Source organism: Styela clava, chromosome 11 (genome assembly GCF_964204865.1).
Source record: "Styela clava chromosome 11, kaStyClav1.hap1.2, whole genome shotgun sequence".
Lineage (NCBI taxonomy): Eukaryota > Metazoa > Chordata > Ascidiacea > Stolidobranchia > Styelidae > Styela > Styela clava.
This window is the reverse complement of record NC_135260.1, coordinates 9,578,661-9,602,660: the sequence shown is the minus strand read 5'-3', so window position 1 is coordinate 9,602,660 and position 24,000 is coordinate 9,578,661. Positions and strand designations below refer to the sequence as shown.

The following is a 24,000-nucleotide window of genomic DNA, read 5'->3' as shown; positions in this document are numbered from 1 at the left end:
ATATATGTCCCAATATGTTAATCATTGAATACAATACAGATGCATCAAAGTTCTATTTTGTCAAAAAAGTGAACAAACAAACATGCTAAACTCTGTGTGATCAGTATAAAAATTTGCAAATGTTTCTCAGCATCCATAAGACAAACATAATGTAATTGAATTGATTGAATTGAAAGTTACAATTTCCAAAACAATAATATAAGATTTCCTTTTCAATTTCATAGAGAAGATAGTAGAAACATTGAAACCCATGACCTGTGTATGGCAAATGTATAGCCTGGAGCACCACTGTTTTAATTAATAAAGCTATTTTCAGAAGTTTTCTATAAGACAGAAGTTTAATCTGTTTTGTTTAAATAATTCGATATGATATGGACTCGCTTCAAATAATACATACTCTCACTCTCTTGATCTATTTTAGCACACATTTGAGCAGTACTTCATTCCATGACAGGAATTGAGATAAACAAAAATGTATCGAAATCAATTATTCGATTGAAAATTCCGATACATCTGAAAATTACTATTTCTAAAATTGAAGAGAAAGACCTGATCCGGAACACCACACCTATTATTGAAAGTGATAATAAATGTCTATCAAAATACTTGACTACGTTTATCATGCTAAAACTATCTGGAAGTACTAAAACAATCTCCTATTAATAAAAATGCCCACATTCACAATGAACAATAACCCCAAAACTACAAAAAATACAAATTTCTACTCTGGTGATCACAAAAGTTATTGTTATGACAATGTATACAATAAGAGCTAAGGTTAAAATAGTTTCATTAGGGCACTTTTAATTTCCCCAAACAATATCGATTTTAAATGTCTAAGCCCTACGATTGATTCTACAATGGGGGCGTGAGAATGGGTTAACGAATCCATTTGACAAATATATATACAGATATGATGAAATTTTTTAAACTCATCAGTGCAGATCTTCAAGACTTCAATGCAACATTATAGGTATCTTATTCCTGAAAATGAAACAAGCTTTTACCTCATAAAACAATGGCAGCATAGAATATAGTTTATCCTCTTGATCTTTGGTGGAAGTCGGTCTTTGTGAATGACTGATTTCCAGAAATTTCCTTCTTAATGTTAGCAGCTCATATGTATTATCGCTCGATGTTGAGGACGATGATGACTAGAAAAATATAATACATTAAAGTACTATTTAAACATGCTAAAATATAGACCCAAAGTTTTTGGAAGATAAATGTTTTTTAACTCATTAAATGCATTTATTCCATTGGATCTTATCCACACTCTGAAATGAATACACACTCTGAAATGAATACACCAGGGGTGGCCAACACGTATATCGCCACATCTTGAATAGTCGGTATGCGCCAAAAGAACGGATGTTAATAGCATCGGCATAATTTTTTGTATGCTTGTGTGCAGTTATCCGCATATTCAGCACTCATTCGTTTTTGTGTATGGCCTTATTAGCGATCAGTCGATTGCGAGCTATTTTGACGATTTTGGTCGATAGCATTCGAAAGCAGGTTGGCCACCCCTGGAATATACCAGTGTCAATAGGATTTATATATTAATGTTTTTTCTCCGACAACTTATAAAATTAAACAAACTAATACAGAAGTTACATTGATAGATTTTAATTCACTGCACCGATTCGGTGGTCACAAACTTAATCAGAATGTATTTTTACGAAGCCAGCAGAAAATCGCAAAATTTGAGCTTCCCTCCTTGATTTATCCTTGGAATACATATATTTTGCTTAGTATTAGGATAGTAAAACAAATAGTAATAACACTAATATTCTTATATCATATGGTAAACACGCAAAAACAAATTGAATACTTACAATAACAGTACTTCCTCTAACCAATTTTCGCATAAAATCCATTATGTTATTGATGATTTGTCAGAAATTACTGAAGTGAGATAGTCCGTCAGTGTTTACTGATATTGTTTTGCAATAGTCCCACACATCAAATGTGAAATAATCAGTACTGCCATTTCAAAAATGAGATGAAAGGCAGTAAAGGGAGGAATTCCACATAAAAATTGCAAAAATGATTGTTCGGTATAGACAGATATTGTTGGGGTTTTTCTATTTAAACATTTATTTTTATAATTCATATAAACAATCTGAAAATCAGCAAACAGGATAATTCATTTAACTCATGGTTTGGAAATTCCTGAATGTTACCCAATTTTCAAATGAAGTTCAAACATGCGACAGGATCTCATGTAGTTTCGTACCTAACATACTTCTGGTGGGCGTAAAATAACAATATTTGCATGTGTCAATCCTAACCCCCACCTGACTACGCCATCCAAAAATTACGTCTCTACAACGTCACAGTGACGTAATACAGTCCCTTAAACTCTACGAACTGTCATCCGAGACGCGCTCGTCTGCGCACCCGAAATCGAACGACTATTTCTCTCGTTTTTTCGTCGCGACGATCCAATATGAGAGAGATCGCTGACGTTAGTAAGTTCTTTATCGTCGGCGCCGATGCCATTTCGGATGATCGTACGTATATTTGGCAAGCTCTATGACATGATTGTGATGTCGTAATTTTTGGATGGCATAGTCAGGTGGGGGTTAGGATTGATATGTCAAAAAATTGTGATGCTACGCCCACTAGAAGTATGTTAGGTACGAAACTACACAAGACCCCATGCGACATAATGGCAATAATTTAAGAACAATTTCACTCTGTAACATAGAATATCCCGAGTAAGTGAAAAACTTTGTAAAATGTCAAATATATCATGATTGAACGGATAAATCAGTAAATTGGGAATATCATCACATCATCATATATCAACACAAACATAAAATGAGCACCCAAAAATTTGAAACAACAACTAGGCCTAAATATTAACAACTATTCCTATTTGTAACAGCATTTTCAAATCTGTACACTGCTATTATAAGACATACAGCTGTACAGTTTTAGTACAACTTATGTAAAAGTGAGTTATGAAGTATAATGATATAGCCCTACTGGGCTATATCTGAAAATTATATCTAAGCATTACGATTCAAAATAAAAAGGCAAAGTATTATTACAATTCCAAGATTTTCGTGATGCAGCGGCAGCAGCTCCAACCGACATTCGTCAATGGCCGCAGCGGCTCATCGCGTTCTGAATTAGAACATATGAACAAAGATATGTAAAATGATTAAAAAATTTATATTTCACTTCTGTAAACAGTGACATGTACGGTACGGTATTTGAATAGGATTTACATATTTATCCCGGGGCAGAGGAAAGCTGATAAGACAGCTTAACCATATGACGAACCACGACCTCTCGTCCGGTTACCATTCTATATAATTATCCCCATTACATGCATATATTAACATTCGTTTCTTTCTGTTTACAGTTATTATGAGCATTACTGTTTAATAAATGTACAGTAAATGTCCCATGACTATTGATTCTATTTGTGTGTGAGTGATAGTTATCTATGCTCATAATCAAACGATGCCTTCTGTACAATGCCCATGGACCGGTTGTGATTACTCTACACCTGATGATGCAGACTATAACGCAGCAGTAGCCTTACTTCAGCTCCACAAGGAAGCCCTACACTCTACTCCTATCAACCAGACTGTAAGAGTAGAAAAACCAAAACGTCCAACCATCGCACCGAGAGGCACTGCAGAGGAGTGGACTTATTTCTTACAAAGATGGAAGGAATATAAATGTGCTTCAAGAATAACTGATCCTGATATTACTTATCAACTTTTAGACTGCTGTACTGAAGATTTGCGACGAGACCTCACACGAACATACTATGATTTATCGACATCAGATGAAAACACAATCCTAAAAAACATAATGTCTCTAGCGATCAGAAAGGAGAACATCTTGGTAGCTCGACTTCAACTACACAAGCTCCAACAAGATCGAGACGAGCCTATTCGAGCATTCGTGGCACGACTGCGTGGGTAAGCTAGCACTTGCCGCTTTCATGTTAAATGCCAATGTGACCCCCAAACACATGTAGACTACAGTAACGCCATGATTCGCGACGCACTTGTCTGGGGCCTCTATGATGACGACATCCGTCTTGATCTCCTCTCACAGGCCGACGAGGAAATAACTTTAGAGGAATCCATCAAATTCATCGAGGCAAAAGAAAGCGGCAAACGCTCAGCACATCGCCTCACCGAACATGACACCTCTGCTGCTATAAACAGTTCTTACCAGCGAAAGCAACGGGATAGGGCTCGTGACAAACGCGAATCCTGCGAATACTGTGGGAAATCTAAGCATGGAAGCAACAAAGATCGAATTAAATCTTGTCCAGCATATGGCCAAACATGCTCAAGATGCGGGATCAAAAATCACTTTGGAAGTTTATGCCGCCAACCTGAATGGAAATTGCGACAACGGGATCGTAAGGTCTTTCCTTCCCCAAAACGAAAAGCTCACAATGATTCTGGAAACACTGAAGACGCGGCCTCTATCCTTGCAACACTTTGCTCAGTAGATGACAGCTCTTCCCAAAGTCCAGAGGCCAGCAGCGTCACACTTGACCATCACATTTATAACGAACTGTGTGATATCTGGGAAAGAAGAGCCTCTGACCCACAGCCAAGTGTTAATGTCTCAATCCTCCATGACCCATCTGATACTCGTCTCATTGGCTCAAGCCCTCAAATTTCAAACCCAACACGTTCTGTCACATTCCCTGCCATAGCTGACACTGGCTGCCAGTCATGCCTCGCTGGCATCAATCTACTGGAAAAGCTGGGTCTTGGCCCACAGCATCTGAACCCAGTAAAATTGCAGATGAGTGCAGCTGACTGCCGTCGTATTCAGATCATAGGCGCACTTTCGCTGAGAATATCAGCTCCTTCAAGCACGTCGATAATTGAAACACGCCAATTGGTATACTTCACTGACTCAACGAATAGGCTCTACCTATCTCAACAGGCTTGTAAAGCACTCGGCCTCATATCTCGATCCTTCCCAACAATTGGCGAACATAAAGAGAGTTACAGGTCTAAAACAACTTCGTCTCCTATACACACCGGATCGGACATGGTCGCTCCGTGCGGATGCCCTATACGAGAACCACCTCCGCCAATCCCAACCTCGGCACCTTTTCCACTCACCCACGAAAACCGAGAAAAGTTGGAAAAATGGATCCTCACTTATTACGCATCAAGCTCATTCAACGTTTGTCAACATCAACCATTGCCAAGGATGAGTGGTCCTCCCTTACGTTTGATGGTGGATCCAGAAGCAAGACCGGTCGCCCACCACACACCAATTCCCATCCCCATACACTGGCAAGATGAGGTAAAGTCAGGCCTGGACCAGGATTGCAGACTTGGTGTCATAGAACCTGTACCAATTGGTGAACCTGTAACATGGTGCCACAGAATGGTCATCTGCGCGAAAAGGTCTGGTAAACCACGCCGCACGGTCGACCTCCAAGCACTGAATAAACACTCTACACGTGAAACACATCATACACAGTCACCATTTCATCAAGCTAGAGCGGTCCCACCAAACACTTTAAAGACAGTTTTCGACGCATGGAATGGATACCATGCAGTGCCCCTACACCCAAGTGACCGTCACTACACCACCTTTATTACCCCCTGGGGCCGATATCGCTATTGCGTAGCACCACAGGGATACGTCGCATCAGGTGATGGGTATAGCCGTCGTTTTGACGAAATAGTGTCTGATATACACAACAAGACTAAATGTGTCGATGACACTCTCATATGGTCCAATGACACGGAAGAAGCATTCTTTCAAACAATTGAATGGCTAGACAAATGTGGTCGAAATGGGATTATTCAAAACCCCACCAAATTCCAATTTGCATCACCAATCGTAGCTTTCGCTGGCTTCGAGATCACACCAACAGCAGTTCGTCCTTGCTCAAGAACACTGCAGGCGATAGCAGATTTTCCAACCCCAAAAAACATTACAGACATTCGAAGTTGGTTTGGACTTGTCAACCAAGTTGCATACGCTTTTGCGTCCACAAAACACATGCTACCATTCCGATCTCTCCTCAAATCTAAAACATCATTTGTATGGACTAAACAACTTGACGACCTTTTTGAGCAATCGAAGGCTGTCATTGTAGATGAGATCAAGAAGGGCGTCGAGATATTTAACAAGTCAAGACCCACATGCCTTGTAACTGACTGGTGCAAGGACGGTGTTGGTTTCTGGCTAATGCAGAAACATTGCGAATGCACTTCAGCTAAACCCTTCTGTTGTAAAACTGGCTGGAAGATTACACTGGTTGGCAGTCGTTTCACCTCCGGGGCTGAATCTCGCTACTGGCCAATTGAGGGGGAAGCACTAGCTGTCGTGGACGCACTTGACAAAGCACGACACTTTGTACTAGGCTGTTCAGATCTCATAATTGCTGTTGATCACAGGCCCTTAGTAAAGGTTTTGGGCGATCGCTGCTTAAACGACATTGCCAATCCTCGCCTTCGCAATCTCAAGGAGAAATGTCTGCGCTACAGATTCAAAGTCGTGCATTTGCCTGGCATTCGCAATGTCGCTGCAGACTCATTATCACGCCACCCAGTTGGCGAACCAAACATGTTGGAGCTTCCTGACGACGTTGACTCAGGCGCCATTTTCACCGCCATTCGCACATTCGACCCCGAAACAGCGGAAATCTGCTCTTATTCAACCGATTCCACAAAAGAAATCATCAAGAATGTGACATGGAATGACATACGGCTTGCCACAGCCAGCGACCCATCAATGCGTTTTCTTATCGACAAAATCCAAGACGGCTTCCCAGACCGACCAGCAGATATCCACACTGAAATTCGCCCCTTCCATCAATACCGTGACAATCTCTCAGAGTTTGACGGTGTCTGTCTCTACAAGGATCGCGTTATCATTCCACCCTCCTTAAGAGATAGGGTACTCAAAACTTTACACTCTGCACACCAAGGAGTATCAACAATGTGCTGTCGTGCAGAATCCTCCTTTTTCTGGCCCGGTATGACTAATGCCATCATCAAGCTACGCAACAACTGCTCAGCTTGTAACAGAATGGCCCCCTCACAACCTAGTGCCCCACCAACTCCTCCTCTACAACCAAGGTATCCCTTTGAATGCCTGGCAGCGGATTTTTTTAGCTACAGAGGTAAACATTATTTGGTGGCAGTAGATAGATACAGTAACTGGCCAATTGTTGAACAAGCGAAAGGAGGAGCCGCTGGACTGATCACGACTTTAAGACGAACATTTGTTACTTTTGGGATTAGCGACGAACTCACTTCTGACGGTGGTCCAGAGTTTACTGCGAAGGAGACAACCACTTTCCTCAAGAATTGGGGTGTTAAACATCGCTTATCGTCAGTGGCGTTCCCCCACAGCAACACACGAGCTGAAATTGCCGTCAAAACTATCAAACGTCTCATCACCAATAACACTGACGAAGAGGGCTCACTCGACACAGATCATTTTCAACGAGCGATACTTCAGTACCGCAATACTCCCGACAGGGATACTCGCTTATCTCCTGCTATGTGCATTTTTGGCCGTGCCATACGTGATTTCATCCCCATCCATCCTGGCAAATACAAACCACATAATACATGGCGCGAGACACTGATTGCCAGGGAAGATGCCTTACGCCATCGGCATATGAGAGCTGCAGAGCGCCTAACCGAACACACCCGATCTCTGCCACCATTATCTATTGGCAACCATGTTCGCATCCAAAATCAGACTGGCCCACACCCTCTAAAATGGGACAAAACTGGAGTTGTCATTGAGGTGCGACAATTCGATCAATATGTGGTTCGAGTAGATGGTTCCGGTCGTGTCACTCTCAGAAATCGTAAATTCTTACGTAAATACCAACCAGTCATCGACCGTGAACCACTCACAAAGTCAACACACAACAATACGTACAATCAGGCACAATTCGTGCCCCAGCTACCTGTGACTCCGCCTCCTCAGACTGAGATTAAAGTCACCAAACTCTCACAACCAGTCATGAACCAGCAAGATATTGCAAAGCCAAGACCTCTACCTCCCACAGGACACAAAGACGTTGCTCCAGCTACACAAAAATTGCCTCGTGCACTACGGGCTCTTATGCCCCATAACTCGCCTGGACTCGGAGAATCCACTGATGCTCTACCAAGAACACGAAGTCAGTCAACGCAGTAATGGCTTGAACATTCAAAGACTACTCAGTCTTGTGATTCATTCTTCTCAAAGACTTGGGGGGGCATATATAATTATCCCCATTACATGCATATATTAACATTCGTTTCTTTCTGTTTACAGTTATTATGAGCATTACTGTTTAATAAATGTACAGTAAATGTCCCATGACTATTGATTCTATTTGTGTGTGAGTGATAGTTATCTACATTCCATGTCGGGTACGGTACGATACCGGTACGGGATTAGTTAGTTATTTGTTTTCGAAAGCATAAACTTGGTGGTGGAGGAAGCCGTAACCGAACAGCGGTTACGTGAACCACCCTACGGCGGCGAAGAGCCCAGCAATCCTCTCGTATATAGCCATCCTTGCATGGAATTCGAACCTGCGAACCCACGCAGAGTAATCAGAGGTGCTGTGGCGAGCGAGCGTATTCCTAACGCAGTCATAGGAGGATAGGATTTTACATAATGCTTAGCACGATGAGCCACACCGCCGTGCGAAGGGAATTAACAGGGGTTCAATGCCTGAATGTAGCCTATCCGTGTTTTAGACCAGGGCTTCCCAAACTAGGGGCCGTGGCCCTGGAAGGGGTCGCGAAACGAATTCTAGGGGCCGCGAAGAGAACACCAATTTTACACAAAGTACCATATATATTGTACTTTTTCAGACTCTTGATTCGAAATACAATTATTATACAAATAGTGTAAAACAAAGATTTCACGATTCCGAGTGATTACATCATCATAATACCGTGTTTTCCCGAAAATAAGACACTGTCTTCAATTTTCTTTCGAAAATAACACTAGGGCTTATTTTTGAGATAGAGAAAAATGAGATTTTTTATTATACAAAATATGAATACCGATTTCCGTTAATTATAAATAGCACGTTTTTATTTAAAGGCGAGCGCTTATATTGTAATCCTTTTTAAAATTCAGGCTTGGTCTTATCTTCGGGGAAACACGGTGAATGATCGCGCTTGCATAACAATGCATATTCTGATCGTGAAACCCGATTTGCGGTTTGCATAACAATGACGGCTTTAATCGTTAAGCTAGCGCTTTCCGAGAACGATTTGCTGAGTGCGCCTCGAAACATATTACACATCATATTTATTCTAAATGTTTTATTGTTTCAAATGACGTGTTTAAGAATCAAAGTCATTTTGCCGTTCTATGTGTTTACTTTCTGTATGTAGGGTCTATTGTTACGTAATATAAGAGATAAACCCTACATGCTGAAATTTCGTATAGGCTTTCGTTTAGCAGTTTATTCATTTGCTGAACCGAGTTCATCAAACTTGAGTGATTTCTTTAGCATTTTAAAGAAATATTAAGCAGAGATAAAAAAAAAAGAAACGTTAACTTTTTGCCTTTATTCCTCGGGCCTACGTGATTAAAAACCTCAAAAGACATTTAGTACATTGTAACGATAAGAAAATTGTGTTTTGTTTCGAGGCAGTCTATTTTTCGTGTAGGTGCGCCATGAGTTTTTTCCCTGATAATTTGGCGTCGCACAAAATGCTGCCTTATGCTAAGTTTGATCAATAAGAGTGAACAATTCGAGATAAGGACCATGCCGTCGGTAGCCAGACATCTTAATTCATCAATTAGGCCTGTATAAACATACATTGAGCCTTGCTATGCAGCAAAAAGCATTCGTATCATTACACTGAATAATTTAGAAACGTTATGCTGAATAAATATGTGCTTGTTTTTGTTATTGAGTAGACATATTAAAGTTGAATATTAGCTGTGCCAATAAAACATAAAAAATGCATAATTCGAACTGTTTGGCATTATTTAACGTGGACAAGGCCCGCGAAAAATTTTAATATATTGAAAGGGGCCGCGAGCTCAAAAGTTTGGGAAGCCCTGTTTTAGACTATATCAGACAGTCAAATGTCTGAATGTACCGGTACGGTACATGTTAAAAATTAAGGATCATGCTGTTTTGGGCTATACCGGTATTGGTTTGAACTTTCTTGCTTGGCTCGGCTTTCATTAATTCATTACCAAAAATTGTCGTGCGCTGACTAGAAGCACCGGTACCGTACTATTTTTACGTTACCGGTACCGTACAGTACGGTATTATCACACGCTTTGTCTAGTCTAGAATCTAGATCTCTAATTCGCTGCATTATTTCCAGGGACAAAATATAATATCAAACTACTTGTGTACCGTACCGGTACGGTACTTTATTCCAGCATTCAGTGATTAGATCGGTGCATTGCGAATGATGGCGCATGGCGACATAGGGTGAGTTACGGTACGGCGGATTATCAACAAGGGCGCATTATAACGACTCACTAGAAACAATGCGTGGCCGCTCCATGAACGGAGCATAACAAGTATACAACTCATTAAATCAGTATATATTTACGGTTTAACAGACGATAACATACTTGCTAAAAACAAATAAATAAAAACTGATTATAGAATCGGGAGAGCAAATAAACTCTTAAGTATGGTTTATACATACCGTACACTCGTACAGAATATAGGTTGGATTTGAACGCGTTTGCCAAAACAGAGGTACGTGTTCACTCACCTAAAAATATCAAATTAATTCACAAACACACACGCACTTTTTTGCAGCGATTCTCAAAGTGGCGGTATGGGCGAATTTTCGATCGTGAATTATACCGCAGTCACCTGATGTTGATCCATACCATTATCCATAGTTAGCTAAAAACGCGCGAAAGGAGCGTTTCAAAGCAATTCCGTTGCGAATTTCCAAAATAGCTCACATCAGGAGTATATATAAATACGTTTAATGTATATTGGAGTACATTAAATTCCCCTATTTTTAGAACGTAGAAAATAATGCACATCCATATTAGTTTAAAAGATATGAAGCAAATAAATGTCCACACTTAGCGAAAACGTGAAAAAAGGCGTTTCTAGGCAATTCAACTGCGAATACCTAAATGTTTTCACTTTAGGAGTAGAAATATTGAAGTACATTAAATTATTATTTTCAGAATATCAAATATAATTCGAATCCATGTGTTTTTACGGCTTATAAAGCAAACCAAGTTATAATATGACAATAGAGTAAAAAAGGCATTCTCAAGCAAATCAATTGCGATTTAATATATTTCATTTTGGGATAATAAATTCCTTATTTATTTTATAAAAATAGGGTTTGAACGTACAGACTCACATTCTTACCCTTGTTTGACTTGATTTTGAATTTTTCATATATTGACATTTTTTAGCTGGCAAGTTATGTGGGTCCTAGGTATATAAAGACTTACAACTATATTACAGTTCCTACAGAAACCATATATTTGTTTGTTTTTATTCAGAATTGTTCACTATTAAACCATAGGATATGCATTGATTATCTCCTAACTTTATTTCTCCATTGTGATTTCGTATTCGCCTCACCACGATTCTAACATTGGTCAGGCGAAGCGTTGAATCCGAAAGTTGACGTAAATGTGGAAGATGATTTTTGATTATTTTCACTCTTTCCATTCTCGAATAGCCTACTATTAAACACTCCCGTACCAGGTTAGTGCGTCAAACCAGTCCCAACAACATTTTTTTTAAACACTTTAATTTTAACAGTATGGCTTCAAGTTATTAATGTTCCTCTTCGAGGATGAAATAAGTTAGTGATACCTTGGTAGTCGAACATAATTCGTTCGGGATTGGTGTTTGCCTTCAGATTTGTTCGAGTACCAAAACTTTTCTGTCATAAGATAAAATGAAATGCTAAGTATTTTAATACTTTCTTACGAATTTCAAAATACTCAAAATATTAACCAAACCTATTATTTAAATGTGTACATAATATATAAAGATTAAAGATATTGAAAATAAAAATTATGTATCATTTACTTAATCTTTGAAAAGCGGTTCGATGGCATACAGAAGGAAAAAGGGCAAGAAAAAGCACTAAATCACGAAAATATCTCAGCACGTGTTATCCCGCTAAGGTTCCGACTTGGAGAAATGCTTGTTGAATTGTCGAGATGCGCGGTTCGACTGGCGTCATCTCCCTCGGCCGCGCACTCTTCTCGGCTCGGGTGTTCGAGCTCCGAATTTCCGTTCGAGTACCGCAGCATTTTTGACACGGATATTCTTGGTCGACTACCGACGAATTGTTCAAGTGTCGAGTCATTCGATTACTGAGGTATCACTGTGTGTACGGTGAGGCTTAATTACGCTGTCAACAATTTAAAACTAAGCAACTACTAGAATCATATCCATACCATACTCATCCGAATTTGACACGCGCGTAGGCATTTGGACTCTCTTGATTATGTCATAAGCAGAGCTAGATTTATCATTAGGTAAAATGAGCACGTGCTTTGGGCACAAAGGGAGAAGGGGGCACCACTGAAATTTCCATAGTCGAATTTCCAATGGCGCTTCAGTGTTAAATTATGTAACTTGAGTTAACCGGGTAACGCTTGAATTTTTTTGTATTGAATTTACTGTAAGATGAAAAGCCTATGCGACTCCTACTTCATCCACTTTCAAAGTTAAATATAACACAGCTCCTTACCAGCCCAGCTAAATTCGCTATTCCGATTTTTATTCCTTTATTTTTTCAACGACTAGGAACCAGGCCAGTACGTAGCCCAGACGACTCTATATTCATACACATCCTATTTCATTAATACTCTATGGTTGTTCGGCTTTTTACGACTATTTACTACTCAAAGTTACGTTGAAATTATATTTGGGCATTTAACGAATGACGTTTTTTGATAGTAATACTGTTTAAAAGTGCCAGTCGTCCAACATTTAAACACCATTTCAACGTAATTTCAATACTACTGTTAATATTCGATTTCACTGAAGGTTTTGATTACAGCGCGAGACTACCTCTATGTATCTTGCGCAATTAGCTGAAGGATTTTTGAGCGTATGATAATGCAAGGGTGCTGTAGTCGGGGCTGAATCAACCATTAAGCAAAATAAGCACGTCCTTAGCAAAGCACCAAGAAAAAGGGCGAGGGGGACACAAATTTTTTATTGCCGAGTTTTCAAATTTTGGCCTCCAGTTAACAATGAATACCGAAATTTACTTATTCAAATCCAGATAACACGGAAAACTAGCTGAGAAAACATTCCTATTATTATTTTTAATATATATACAGAGCACCAAAGTATTAAGTGCTTAAGGCAGTGTTTCCCAACCAGAGTCCGCGATCTCAAATGAGTCCGCGGAGCGTTTCAATGAGTCCGCAACGAGCCAGAAATTCATTGCGGGCCGCAAACGTTTTTGCGAAACTTTACTATTAGCCAAGTTACGATTTACGTTGGAATTTACATAAAACATAAAAACGAGTTTAATTACTGGTTACAGAGTAGAGCCTGGCATATATTCGAATATTCAACCATTAGAGTAGCAATTTACCATTCAAATATTTGGTAACAGATGACTTGTGCGTCGCTTAATCAAACGATGGGATTTCACTTGCGGATTTCCGATGAAAACACGAGTCTGCACACACGTCGATAGATATCCAATTGGTGTTTTTGCGAGTTCGAACAACGAGGAATAAATTCTTTTTTTTTCGCGTAGATGTCAATGGTGGCAACTCTAATTACCTAAATTGGAAAGCGCAAATACAAAATACTAAAAATAAAACGGGGAACACCATAAGTTTTGTTTTATGATGGTCCGCGACCGATTGAAAACGCTTGTTCAGACATTGCAAACCGCAAAATTTCGGGTGCTACCGTAGTACCTTAGTATCAGGGCATTTTCCCTTAAGATTCTTTGCTTTACTGCCTCCACATTGGTACGTACAGTAGCCTACTGCCGTATGTGTTGTACGAACAGCTCAGATTTGTCGAATTCACAAAAATACGAATCAAAACAAAATATAATCGGGCACTTTACGACGCATTTTTGTATCCACGGATTGTCATATTTTTTGAGCAGTATTGCTTATATTTCGTCAACACAACCGCAGATTAAAATGATCACAAACAAATTAATAATAAATCAAGGCGATGAATATGTATTTTTGATTCACTAATATACTTTAAATATACTTTTAATAAGTGCTAAATCAAGTTGTAATTTCTGGAAACTTATTTGCATGCAAGATCGCAAAAAAATATGTTTCAAAACTAAACTAAATATAATCGGGCAATATATTCTCACATTATGCGTTTATTGCAACCGTACTCTCTGTGAAGAAGCAATAAAATCAAACACAACGGAATTTTAACGAATTTAAACAATGGCCCTATCTGTCGCAGAATATTCAATCCATGATAACGACGAGAATTTAAAATGTTTTTCTATTTTAATTGTGTTCATGGTAACTCGCGGTTGCGTCGACTTACGACAAGATGAAAGCATTACTTCACCTTGAGTCCGCAAAGGTTTTCTCCGGTGAGAAAATAGTCCGCGACCAAAAAAGGTTGGGAAACGCTGGCTTAAAGCCTCTAAAGGTAGGTTACCATATTTTGTGACTTCAATGCGGGACGCATCCAAAGACCAAGATCCTTTAGCTGTTATTTTTAAAATCTTCATTTCCGATTTTACTACATTTAAAGCCATCGAAAATGTCTCCATTGGTCATATTGTCATCCAGAGTTCATGCGCATATTTTTCGTCTAAATATCGTTTTCAGTTCAAAAATAGAAAGGAATTGATGTAAACGATACAAAATAATTACCTTGCCACAAGCCTAACCTGATAAAAGATTACCTTGTACTGTACAACTATCAGGCCACTGCAAAAGTGGCTGGCAAACAGAGCATTCACGTAACAAATTGTACCAATTATCGCTGAAAACAACGGAACAAACAAAATCACGCATCCATCATCATAACGTTTGCTACACAGCAACATGCTGGTAAAAAGCGGGACTCTTGGCTTACCGGCCGGGACGGTAAAAAGTGGCCGTTCCTCCTTAAACGGAAAGTATGGTAAACCTATCTAAAGGCCGTGATTAGTCCGACCCTATCGCTAATATCGCTACATTAATAACAAAATTGCGTAAACCATTTGTATCGTTTTTGAGAAAAACTTTCTAAGGATATTGTTATGCCAATAATTAGGAGTGAATAATTTCGCCTGATCCAATTTTTACTCGTACCCGAATTTGAATTTATTTGTATGATGCCGACATGATGGCGTACTGCGACTGAGGCAGAAATGTGTCCATGACTCGAGACGTAAATAAATACTAATACGCTTGAGGACATACGCAATTTTGCAAGTTGACTATATCAGTCTTGAGAACCAAACATTAAAAAAACATATGTCATTTTCATCTACCTCTCGAGCATCGGCGTCGCAACCTCGGAGAGCGATATTGCTCGACTGTGAGTTGTCTGCTTCTCATTGCTCGGTAGTCGAGTTGTCTACCTCTCGAGCATGATTGAGGTACACCTCAATGTGGTATAGTAACATCGCAGAGCGATTGTTCGACTGATGAGTTGTCTGCCTCCCATTGCTTGGTAGTCGAGTCGTCTACCTCTCGAGCATCGATATCCCTCGCGGAGCGGTGGCTCGACTGGTGAGTTTTTTCCTCTCATTGCTCGGTAGTCGAGTCGTCTACCTCTCGAGCATCGATATCTTAACTTTGCAGAGCGATGGCTCGACTGGTGAGTTGTCTGCTTCTCATTGCTCGGTAGTCGAGTCGTCTACATCTCGAGCATCGATATCTTAACTTTGCAGAGCGGTGGCTCGACTGGTGAGTTGTCTGCTTCTCATTGCTCGGTAGTCGAGTCGTCTACCTCTCGAGCATCGATATCCCTCGCGGAGCGGTGGCTCGACTGGTGAGTTGTCTGCTTCTCATTGCTCGGTAGTCGAGTCGTCTCCTCTCGAGCATCGATATCTTAACTTTGCAGAGCGATGGCTCGACTGGTGAGTTGTCTGCTTCTCATTGCTCGGTAGTCGAGTTGTCTTGCTCTCTAGCATCGACCTCGCAGAGCGATTGCTCGACTGGTGAGTTGTCTGCCTCCGATTGCTCGGTAGTCGAATTGTCTCGCTCTCTAGCATCGACCTCGCAGAGCGATTGCTCGACTGGTGAATTGCCTGCCTCTCATTGCTCGGTATTCGAGTTGTCTCCAACACCGTACCGGTACCGTTACCCCAGTCTCGTCTGTAGACTGTACCGGTACCGGTAGGCCTATCTCTATCTGTATTTGTGTAACATAGGCAACATGTGGGATATAAGTTACCACTATCCTCTAACTGTCTATGGTCTATAAATCAATGTATTATTGAAGCAACCAAGTTTTTATCGAATTGCGTTTATAAAATGAGTAAAATAGTTGGTTCACTCGTTGACTGCAGGGTGAGTGTGTGTGTGGGCAGAGCAAGTGTGGGCTGGGGTAACTCCTGAACTCTGGTACGTAATTCTCCAGTGGGATGAAAATGTAAAACCTATCCCAGTACGGTATCCTAAGCCTGTAAGTACTGGAGTAAGCCAAAACCGACGAGCGGTTACACGAATCACCTTAACTACCCTGCGTCGGTGAGGAATCCAGCAATTCTTTCACCAGTCTGCCAGTAGAAGCGAATGCGATAGCAAGCATATTCCAGTATTCCGTATTCAAGCCATCCAATCATCTATCCTTTCCCTCGGGATAGGAACTGAGATACGTAGATTCTTTTCGAGCATAGGTAACGAAGGAGATAGGTTTTTTACTGACTCTAGTTTGCTAGTGGTCGAAATTTCAATTGAATATTATTCGGTAAGGAAAGAAACAAACCGAAATGGAAATCGCACAACATTTACAGCATTTATCAGTTTATCGGCCTCTTTTTACTGATTCAATCACACTACGTATTTTGACACTTTTAAATAGTTTAAAAAAACAACAACACAAAGTTAGGTTAATTTGGATAAACAGTTAAACCTTAATCACGCTTCGATGTTCTGATGTTGCTGGTCTCCCTCAACGATTGGGTTGGTGTTTGGTTGATTAGGTCACAACACACATATCAATGACATAGTCACATACGTATGGTATTGTTTAGCTTCTTGAAAAAAATTTAATTTGAACCCAGTCTACCAGAAGAAGTGCCCAGTTCTGTGGTTGTTCCAAGTCTTCTATTTCCAGACTCCTAATTTATGTATTCCATCTACCAATTGCAGAATTGTGTAATAATATTAGATTACAGTCGCTCTGTCAGCATTGTCTGATTGTGGCAATCAGTGGTCCTTTATTGACAGTCGTTTGATAATGAAATTCATAAAAAACGGAAAAGGTGAAAAAGAATTGTTATTTGAAGGATATGTTTATCAACGATGCAAGACGAATCATCGAAGGACAACACCTGAGGTTGAACCCTTATGGGTGTGCGCTCATTCAGAGGAGTGTAAAGGTTTTGTTACAACTGATATGGAATATAAAAAAATATTAAGCTATAAAGTTCATTGCCATGAACCGAAATATACAGCTTTTCGAAGAACTTCTTCATTGCCTAATTTAGAGGCACAAATTGAATTTATCCCCAACAATAAAGGTGGTAAAAAATTAATTCATGACGGTTATATGTACACAAAAAAATATGATATGCTAAGTGCAATAAAGTGGGAATGTTCGAGAAGATCATTTCTGAAATGTGGTGGTACTGTAACCACTGAGCTTGTGAGCAACAAAATTATACGGTGCCATGTTCATAATCATCCCTCTAGTAATCACGCTATAGAAGCTGCAAAGGCAAAAATTGAACTGAAAAAGGCAGCATGGTTAACACGCGGCACCAATTCGTTACCAAGAGATGTTGTCAAGTCGACTTTTTCTAAAATTAGTACTGAAGCTCAGAAGGAAGTTGGTAAGGCTGATTCTAATAGGCGTCTCGTCAGACGATATCGAAGGAGTGGTGTCCCAGTAAAAGTTGAGCTAGAAACTGAACGATTGACAATAAATAGACTGGAAGAAACTGTTGTCAAACAATGGGAGAAATTTGAAGCAAAATGGGCTAAGTTTGAGGAAAATCGAAAAATAACTACGACTCGCCATAAACCTTATTAATTTTTGGTGTATAATACTTTTCTGATGTTTTTTTGTTTTTTAAATCATTTTGAGAACACATTATTACCTTGTTTTATTTTTTTGACAGCCTCAATGAAAGGCTTTGTGTCAGGATTTTGCAAGTATGGTTGCTATTCAAACATGCGGAGCATTTATCTGCGTAAAGTAGGCACACTCGGAATTCGGATTCTTGATTGAAATTCATTTATTATCATTATGAAAGGTCTGAATTATTTGAAAGTTTTGTTGTGTAACGTCAGTCCCAACTCTGGAATTGTCATATATAAATGACGTCAATCATGCTTTGGTGATCATGGATGTGTGGAATAAGTTGCTTGTGTAGTGTAGCCTTCGGTGAAATATGAAACATTTTAACTATTGTTAAAATTGAGAGCTCATGTGCTATAACTATAGCTGCAATATTTTGAATTTCTATTTAGTATTAACTTTCTGATGTAGTACGTAAAACTTATGATCTTCTTTAAGTCATGCTGCTATTTTTCAACTTTCATCTTATGAATTTTGAATTTTTTTCTGTCATTATCTGATTCATTTGATATTTTTCATTATTATGAGCCATTAATTTTTTAAAGTATGCCTTGGAATGAATGATTAATTGTGAATTCATGTCTGGAGGTATATTATTCATTTGGTAACACTCTCTATTACACTTTTTCAACCACTTACATTCTTTTTTTTTTCATTATATGCCATTGCGTACAAAACTTTATTGATTTATTCAAACAACTGCCTCTATCTAATCATAAGTTTTCTATTTTATTAGATTCGGTTAACCTATCTTTTATATTGGTGTGTTAAATTACTCTTGTATTGGACAGAATTGGGTGCCTGCATTGTTAAGTTGCACCTGCTAAGCATTCTTGCATAGTGTTTTGTTTATAGGGCTCAGTTTCCTGAGGCTAACTTTTTCAAGCATCTATGAGATGGTATATTTATCCTGGTTCTAGGAAAATTCGCCGTAAATAAGTTTGCCCTAGGAAATGTCGCCGAAGGAAATTTCGCCTAATGGGAAAAATCGCCGCAAGAGCATTTTGCTGTAAAACAAGTATTTGTGATAAAACAGGTTTTTGAAGTACCTTTTTATTTATAAAAAAAAATCGTTATTTAAGAGCATACATGGATGTACGGTAATAATAATTAAGAACATAAAGAAAGAATCGTAATCCTAACCCTAATGTTTATATGAAACAAAAAGTTGTTATTAATTGTTTTTATCACAGACCCTTTTTTTTCACAAAATGCTCTTCCAGCGATTTTCCTGATTAGGCGAAATTTCTGCGACGAGTTTTCCTACCGCAAACTTCTTAGACTAATTCCCCACACAATTTATCCTTGCTCTGAAGCCTCAGATACAAACTTAACAGTTTAGTGGTATTTTTGAGAGTTATTTCTGCAATACTTGCTTATTCATCCATGAGCTGAATAAAAATATAAATTACTTTTGGTCTAAATAGTGTAGTGTGAATAATGTAGTAATAATAATGTCTGGAATAAAATAGCTTGGCATGGTTTTTCTGCAATCTCAAAGTTTTCTTCTCACTACGAAAATTCACTCAGAATCTACTCTTAGTGCACAACAAATTTCATCAATGTCTACACAAAATTGCAATCTGGGCTTTGATAGTTCATCTCAAACATCTTCTGACACTTCAGCAACAGCTCAATCGGAGTCTTCTACAAAGCCATTGCCAATGACAGAGCCACATAATCTTGTTACATTTCCCAGTCCTTTGAATATGAATATCAATCATAAAAGTAAAAGAAAAGCAGAAGATTCTTCGAATGAGTCTAACGGAAAACATCTCGAAATTCTGTCATCTGATCTTACTAATAATAATGAAAATAAAGATCATGGCACCCATTCTGGTTCAACTATGAAAGAGGTATCTGATGACATTGACAATATTATGGACATGGAAACTCCTGATCATATTGAGCAAGAAAAATTATCAGAAGGACAAAAAATTCTGTCTAAAGACAATACTGTTGAGACTTCGATTTCTTCTAATAGTGATATTTCAATAAATGACTGCAGTAGTGGGGAATTATGTAAAACAGTTGGTAAAGAGGAAAATTATGATAAAGGTTCTTCACATGAGCAGCAAAATTTTTTGATTTCCGATGGCAACCAAAAAGTTGAATTGAAGCCAACCCGGTCTTCTACTCCTCTCCGAATCAAGCTAAAAAATGTAAAAACTACGGATAAGAATAAAAGGGAGGAAATTAAGACAACTCACTCGAAAATGGTACACACAAAGTCCGATTTCCATACTATATGTCACTTATGTGAAAATGCAATAAAACTGACAGAGAAAGATGGAGACACCATATTAACATATGATGGTTATTTATACACAAAACTTTTTGTGAAAGGAGATAACGTACACTGGGTATGCCAAGTTCAAACTGTATTTAATTGCAAAGGCGCTCTATTAACGAATGTAGCACATACAAAAGTCAGGGGTGGTAGTACCCATTGTCATGAAAGAATATCATCAATTACCACAAAATCATGCCCAGTGGCATCGTTTTCTTATATGTATGATGCAGAGATAAAATTTGCAAAAACGAGACAGGGCGGACAAAAATTAGTATTCGCTGGATATACATACACCAAGAAATGTGCAAAAACTAATTATATACGTTGGGAATGTTCTGGTAGAAGAGGTTTTTCATGTAATGGAACTGTGAATACAAATATAAAAGGACAATCGATACTCTCTTTCAATGTTCATACACATCCTCCAACAGAGCATATTTATGATGATATTATTCCAACATCATCTGAAAAAGTAACACAAAAACGTAAACGAAAGGTTAATAGTAGTAAAGAGAAAGATACTTTAAAGGATTTGGTTGATGAAATTGAAAGAAACACTTCAAAATTCAAAAAATCAAAAACTTGCCGCATAGATTTATCACCTAAATCTAATACCACTTTAAAAACTGATGAAGACAGCTCAGATGTAATGCTAGAAAAGTCTTCCAATTCAACAAATGGAAATAAAATAATCACTAAGTGTTTGAATAAGGTACTGAACAGTCCACCAAAAAAAGTTCAAATATCACTTGCCAATGCTGATATTACTTTTCACTCCGAATGTGTTGTTTGTGAATCCTCATTAAATCTTTTTGATGACGATAATGGCGATAGTATTTTATCACATGATGGTTATAGTTATTCGAAAAGCAGTTTAATCAAAGGGATATTACATTGGTCATGCGCTCTGCGAAAAAACTCACAATGTAAAGGATCTATATCAACTGATATTGAATGCAGAAGAGTTTTAAGTTGTTATGCCCACTGCCATCCACACACTTTATCTGGCCATAGTGGCTTTATGTCTTGCCCTGTTATTGCACAATCAATTTTTACTGACTCTAAAATTGAATCTATTGCAAGTGGCAAAGGTGGTATAAAATTGTTAGTACGTGGTTATACTTACACTAAGAAATGTGGTAAACTTTCTACGATACGGTGGGAATGTTCAAGAAGAAAAGCATTAAAATGTAGAGGCTCCATCACCACTAATATTGATGGCACAAAAATATTTGGATTTAGTACTCACTCACATTCAGACATGGATAACAGATCTGAAGTTTTCAAAACAAATACTAAGAAAAAGAAAGATCTAGAATCCGAAACACTCATCAACTCTGCTGCACATGATTTGAAGTCAAAACCTAAATTGTCTGTTGGTGATGACATAGACCAGGATAAGCTACCAGATACTGTTGTGGTATACTGTGATATTGACTGATTGAATGAACCCATTCTACAATGGTTTACAGGAGATATATTTTGGGGATGCTTCGAATCAAAATCCCTGTTTATTAGAATGTGTGATTACACAATAAAAGCTCAATTTTATAAGTCAGATTTAGCATACACAAGGTAAAAACCACGGCAGTTTGGAATATATTATAAAGCAGTGGTTCTCAAATATTTTAAGCCGCGCCCCCTTTTTAGAATTTGTCTCGCACTCCACCATAAAAATAACTATCTATCCATAAGCTACAAACAACAGATAGCAAGGCGAAAGTATGTTTTATTCAAAAAAAACGTTAGAAATATGTGGATGGAACGTAAATAATGAAATGTAAATACCCAAAAAGGTGGGCAAGATCAAATCTAACAAATATTTTTATTGTTAATTAGCTTCACGCCTCCTCAAAAAATTGTCTACCGGTATGCCCCCCTTAATAGGCACGCCCTATTGTTTGAGAACTACTGTTCTAGAGTTACATTACCATTTGTGCAACGTGTTACGTGTCCTTTGGTTACAATAATTTTTAAAAACAGAAGTGTTGAACAAATTTTTGTAGAAGTAATTTAGAAATTTATAGGTTCTGTTTTTAGAGTTACTCCGTTTTGTTATTTTCGCTGGAAAGTGAGAACATTCATTTAGAACTTGAAGTCGGGGATTTTAGAATATCGTGCCATAATCTTATGAACATTCTTGTTTCTTCCACGAGGGGAATATGATAAAAATTGTCGGTTTGTATGAGTTTAGACCGCCGGTCCTCAACATTTTCAAATGGGACACAAACTTATTAAAAATTGCTTATTGATAGATAATCAATTACCGGTAATTTTGATTGGTGCAGCAATGAATGATGATGCTGTTTTTCCCTACTGAGTGGTAATTTAGATTATCAAAGTGGAAGTTGAGAACGACTGGTTTAGAATATTGTCTTTGTACTGAAAGGGTTTAATCATTCGGTATGTGTTTTAATTTGCAGTCTTGCATTCAACTTTTTTGAATCATATTTCTTTGCAATACACCTATAGATGTAGTCATTCGAATAGATAATACAGTTGAATATTGTATTTCAACTTTGATTAAACAACTTTTAAAGTTGTGAAATATGTGTGCAATGAATGAATATGTCAGTTTTAGAACGCCGTTCACCATATTTTTATAGTCAAGCTATAGCTATAATATGTGCCATGTCAACTGTGTATAACTATGATATTTGACAATATTCTCCTATTATTACGTTATTCAGAAGCTTATGTCCTATTTTTGAATTTCTTATTATGCTGTTTGTATAGCGGTTACTTTTAGATTTGATTTTGCACCTGTGTTTTTGTTGACATGATGAAATTTATACTATGATAAAATTTATTGTTGAAAAATCATTTTTTTTAGATATATTGTGGTTTAAGGAGATTAGTCTTTATCTGTGTTAATAATGTTTACTATTTTATTGAAACATAGATTGTGGAATAATTTCAGATTTTAGTCACTATCTTGAATGCTTTTTTTTTCATAACGTTTTCTTTTTCTTGGATATGCTTTTATAATGTGGGTTGTTGGGCTATTACTTATATGACTAATGTATTATGTCACATTTTCTTAACAAGCTTGTTTTAAAAGCTTAGAATATTCAGTTGAAGCTGTTGGCATTCCATCTTTTAGAAAAAAAAATTTGATTAGAATTCATAAGCAGGGCAAGAAATTCACATACTACACATTGCAAAAACTTTGAATCAACTTGAGTAATTTGATTGTTATCCATGACATTATTAAAGAAGTACAAGTGTAACTTGTAGATATTCATTTTTTTTTTCTATTGCTATCTTTCATATGTATGCTTGCCTTTATTAAATGTTGTTGGGTGATGCTTGAGTACCAAAATTTTTCATAATATAAGCTTCATTTGAGGTTTTGCCTACTCAACTAGAGTCTCTATTTTTATTTGTATAAAAGGGAGTCTTCAAAATAAATTGTCATTGGAATATTGACAGAGATCTTGTCATACAAGATAATAATGCTTGTCATTGATAAAATACTAAATGTTTTTTCACATTTTTATGTGCATTTATGGTTATT

General features: G+C 38.0%; 1 protein-coding gene across 1 annotated transcript in view; it reads right to left on the bottom strand.

Moving 5' to 3' along the window:
- The window catches only part of LOC120347118 (WD repeat and FYVE domain-containing protein 3-like), an 86,470-nt gene extending 84,330 nt beyond the window's left edge, over positions 1-2,140 (bottom strand). The window contains exons 1-2 of the mRNA XM_039416966.2: positions 1,839-2,140; positions 1,008-1,154 (exon numbers count right to left, since the gene is read on the bottom strand). Coding sequence (XP_039272900.2) covers positions 1,008-1,154; positions 1,839-1,880 — 189 coding nt within the window. The 5' untranslated portion in view covers positions 1,881-2,140. The remainder of the gene's footprint in view (positions 1-1,007; positions 1,155-1,838) is intronic.
- Between the last annotated feature and the right edge of the window lie 21,860 nt (positions 2,141-24,000).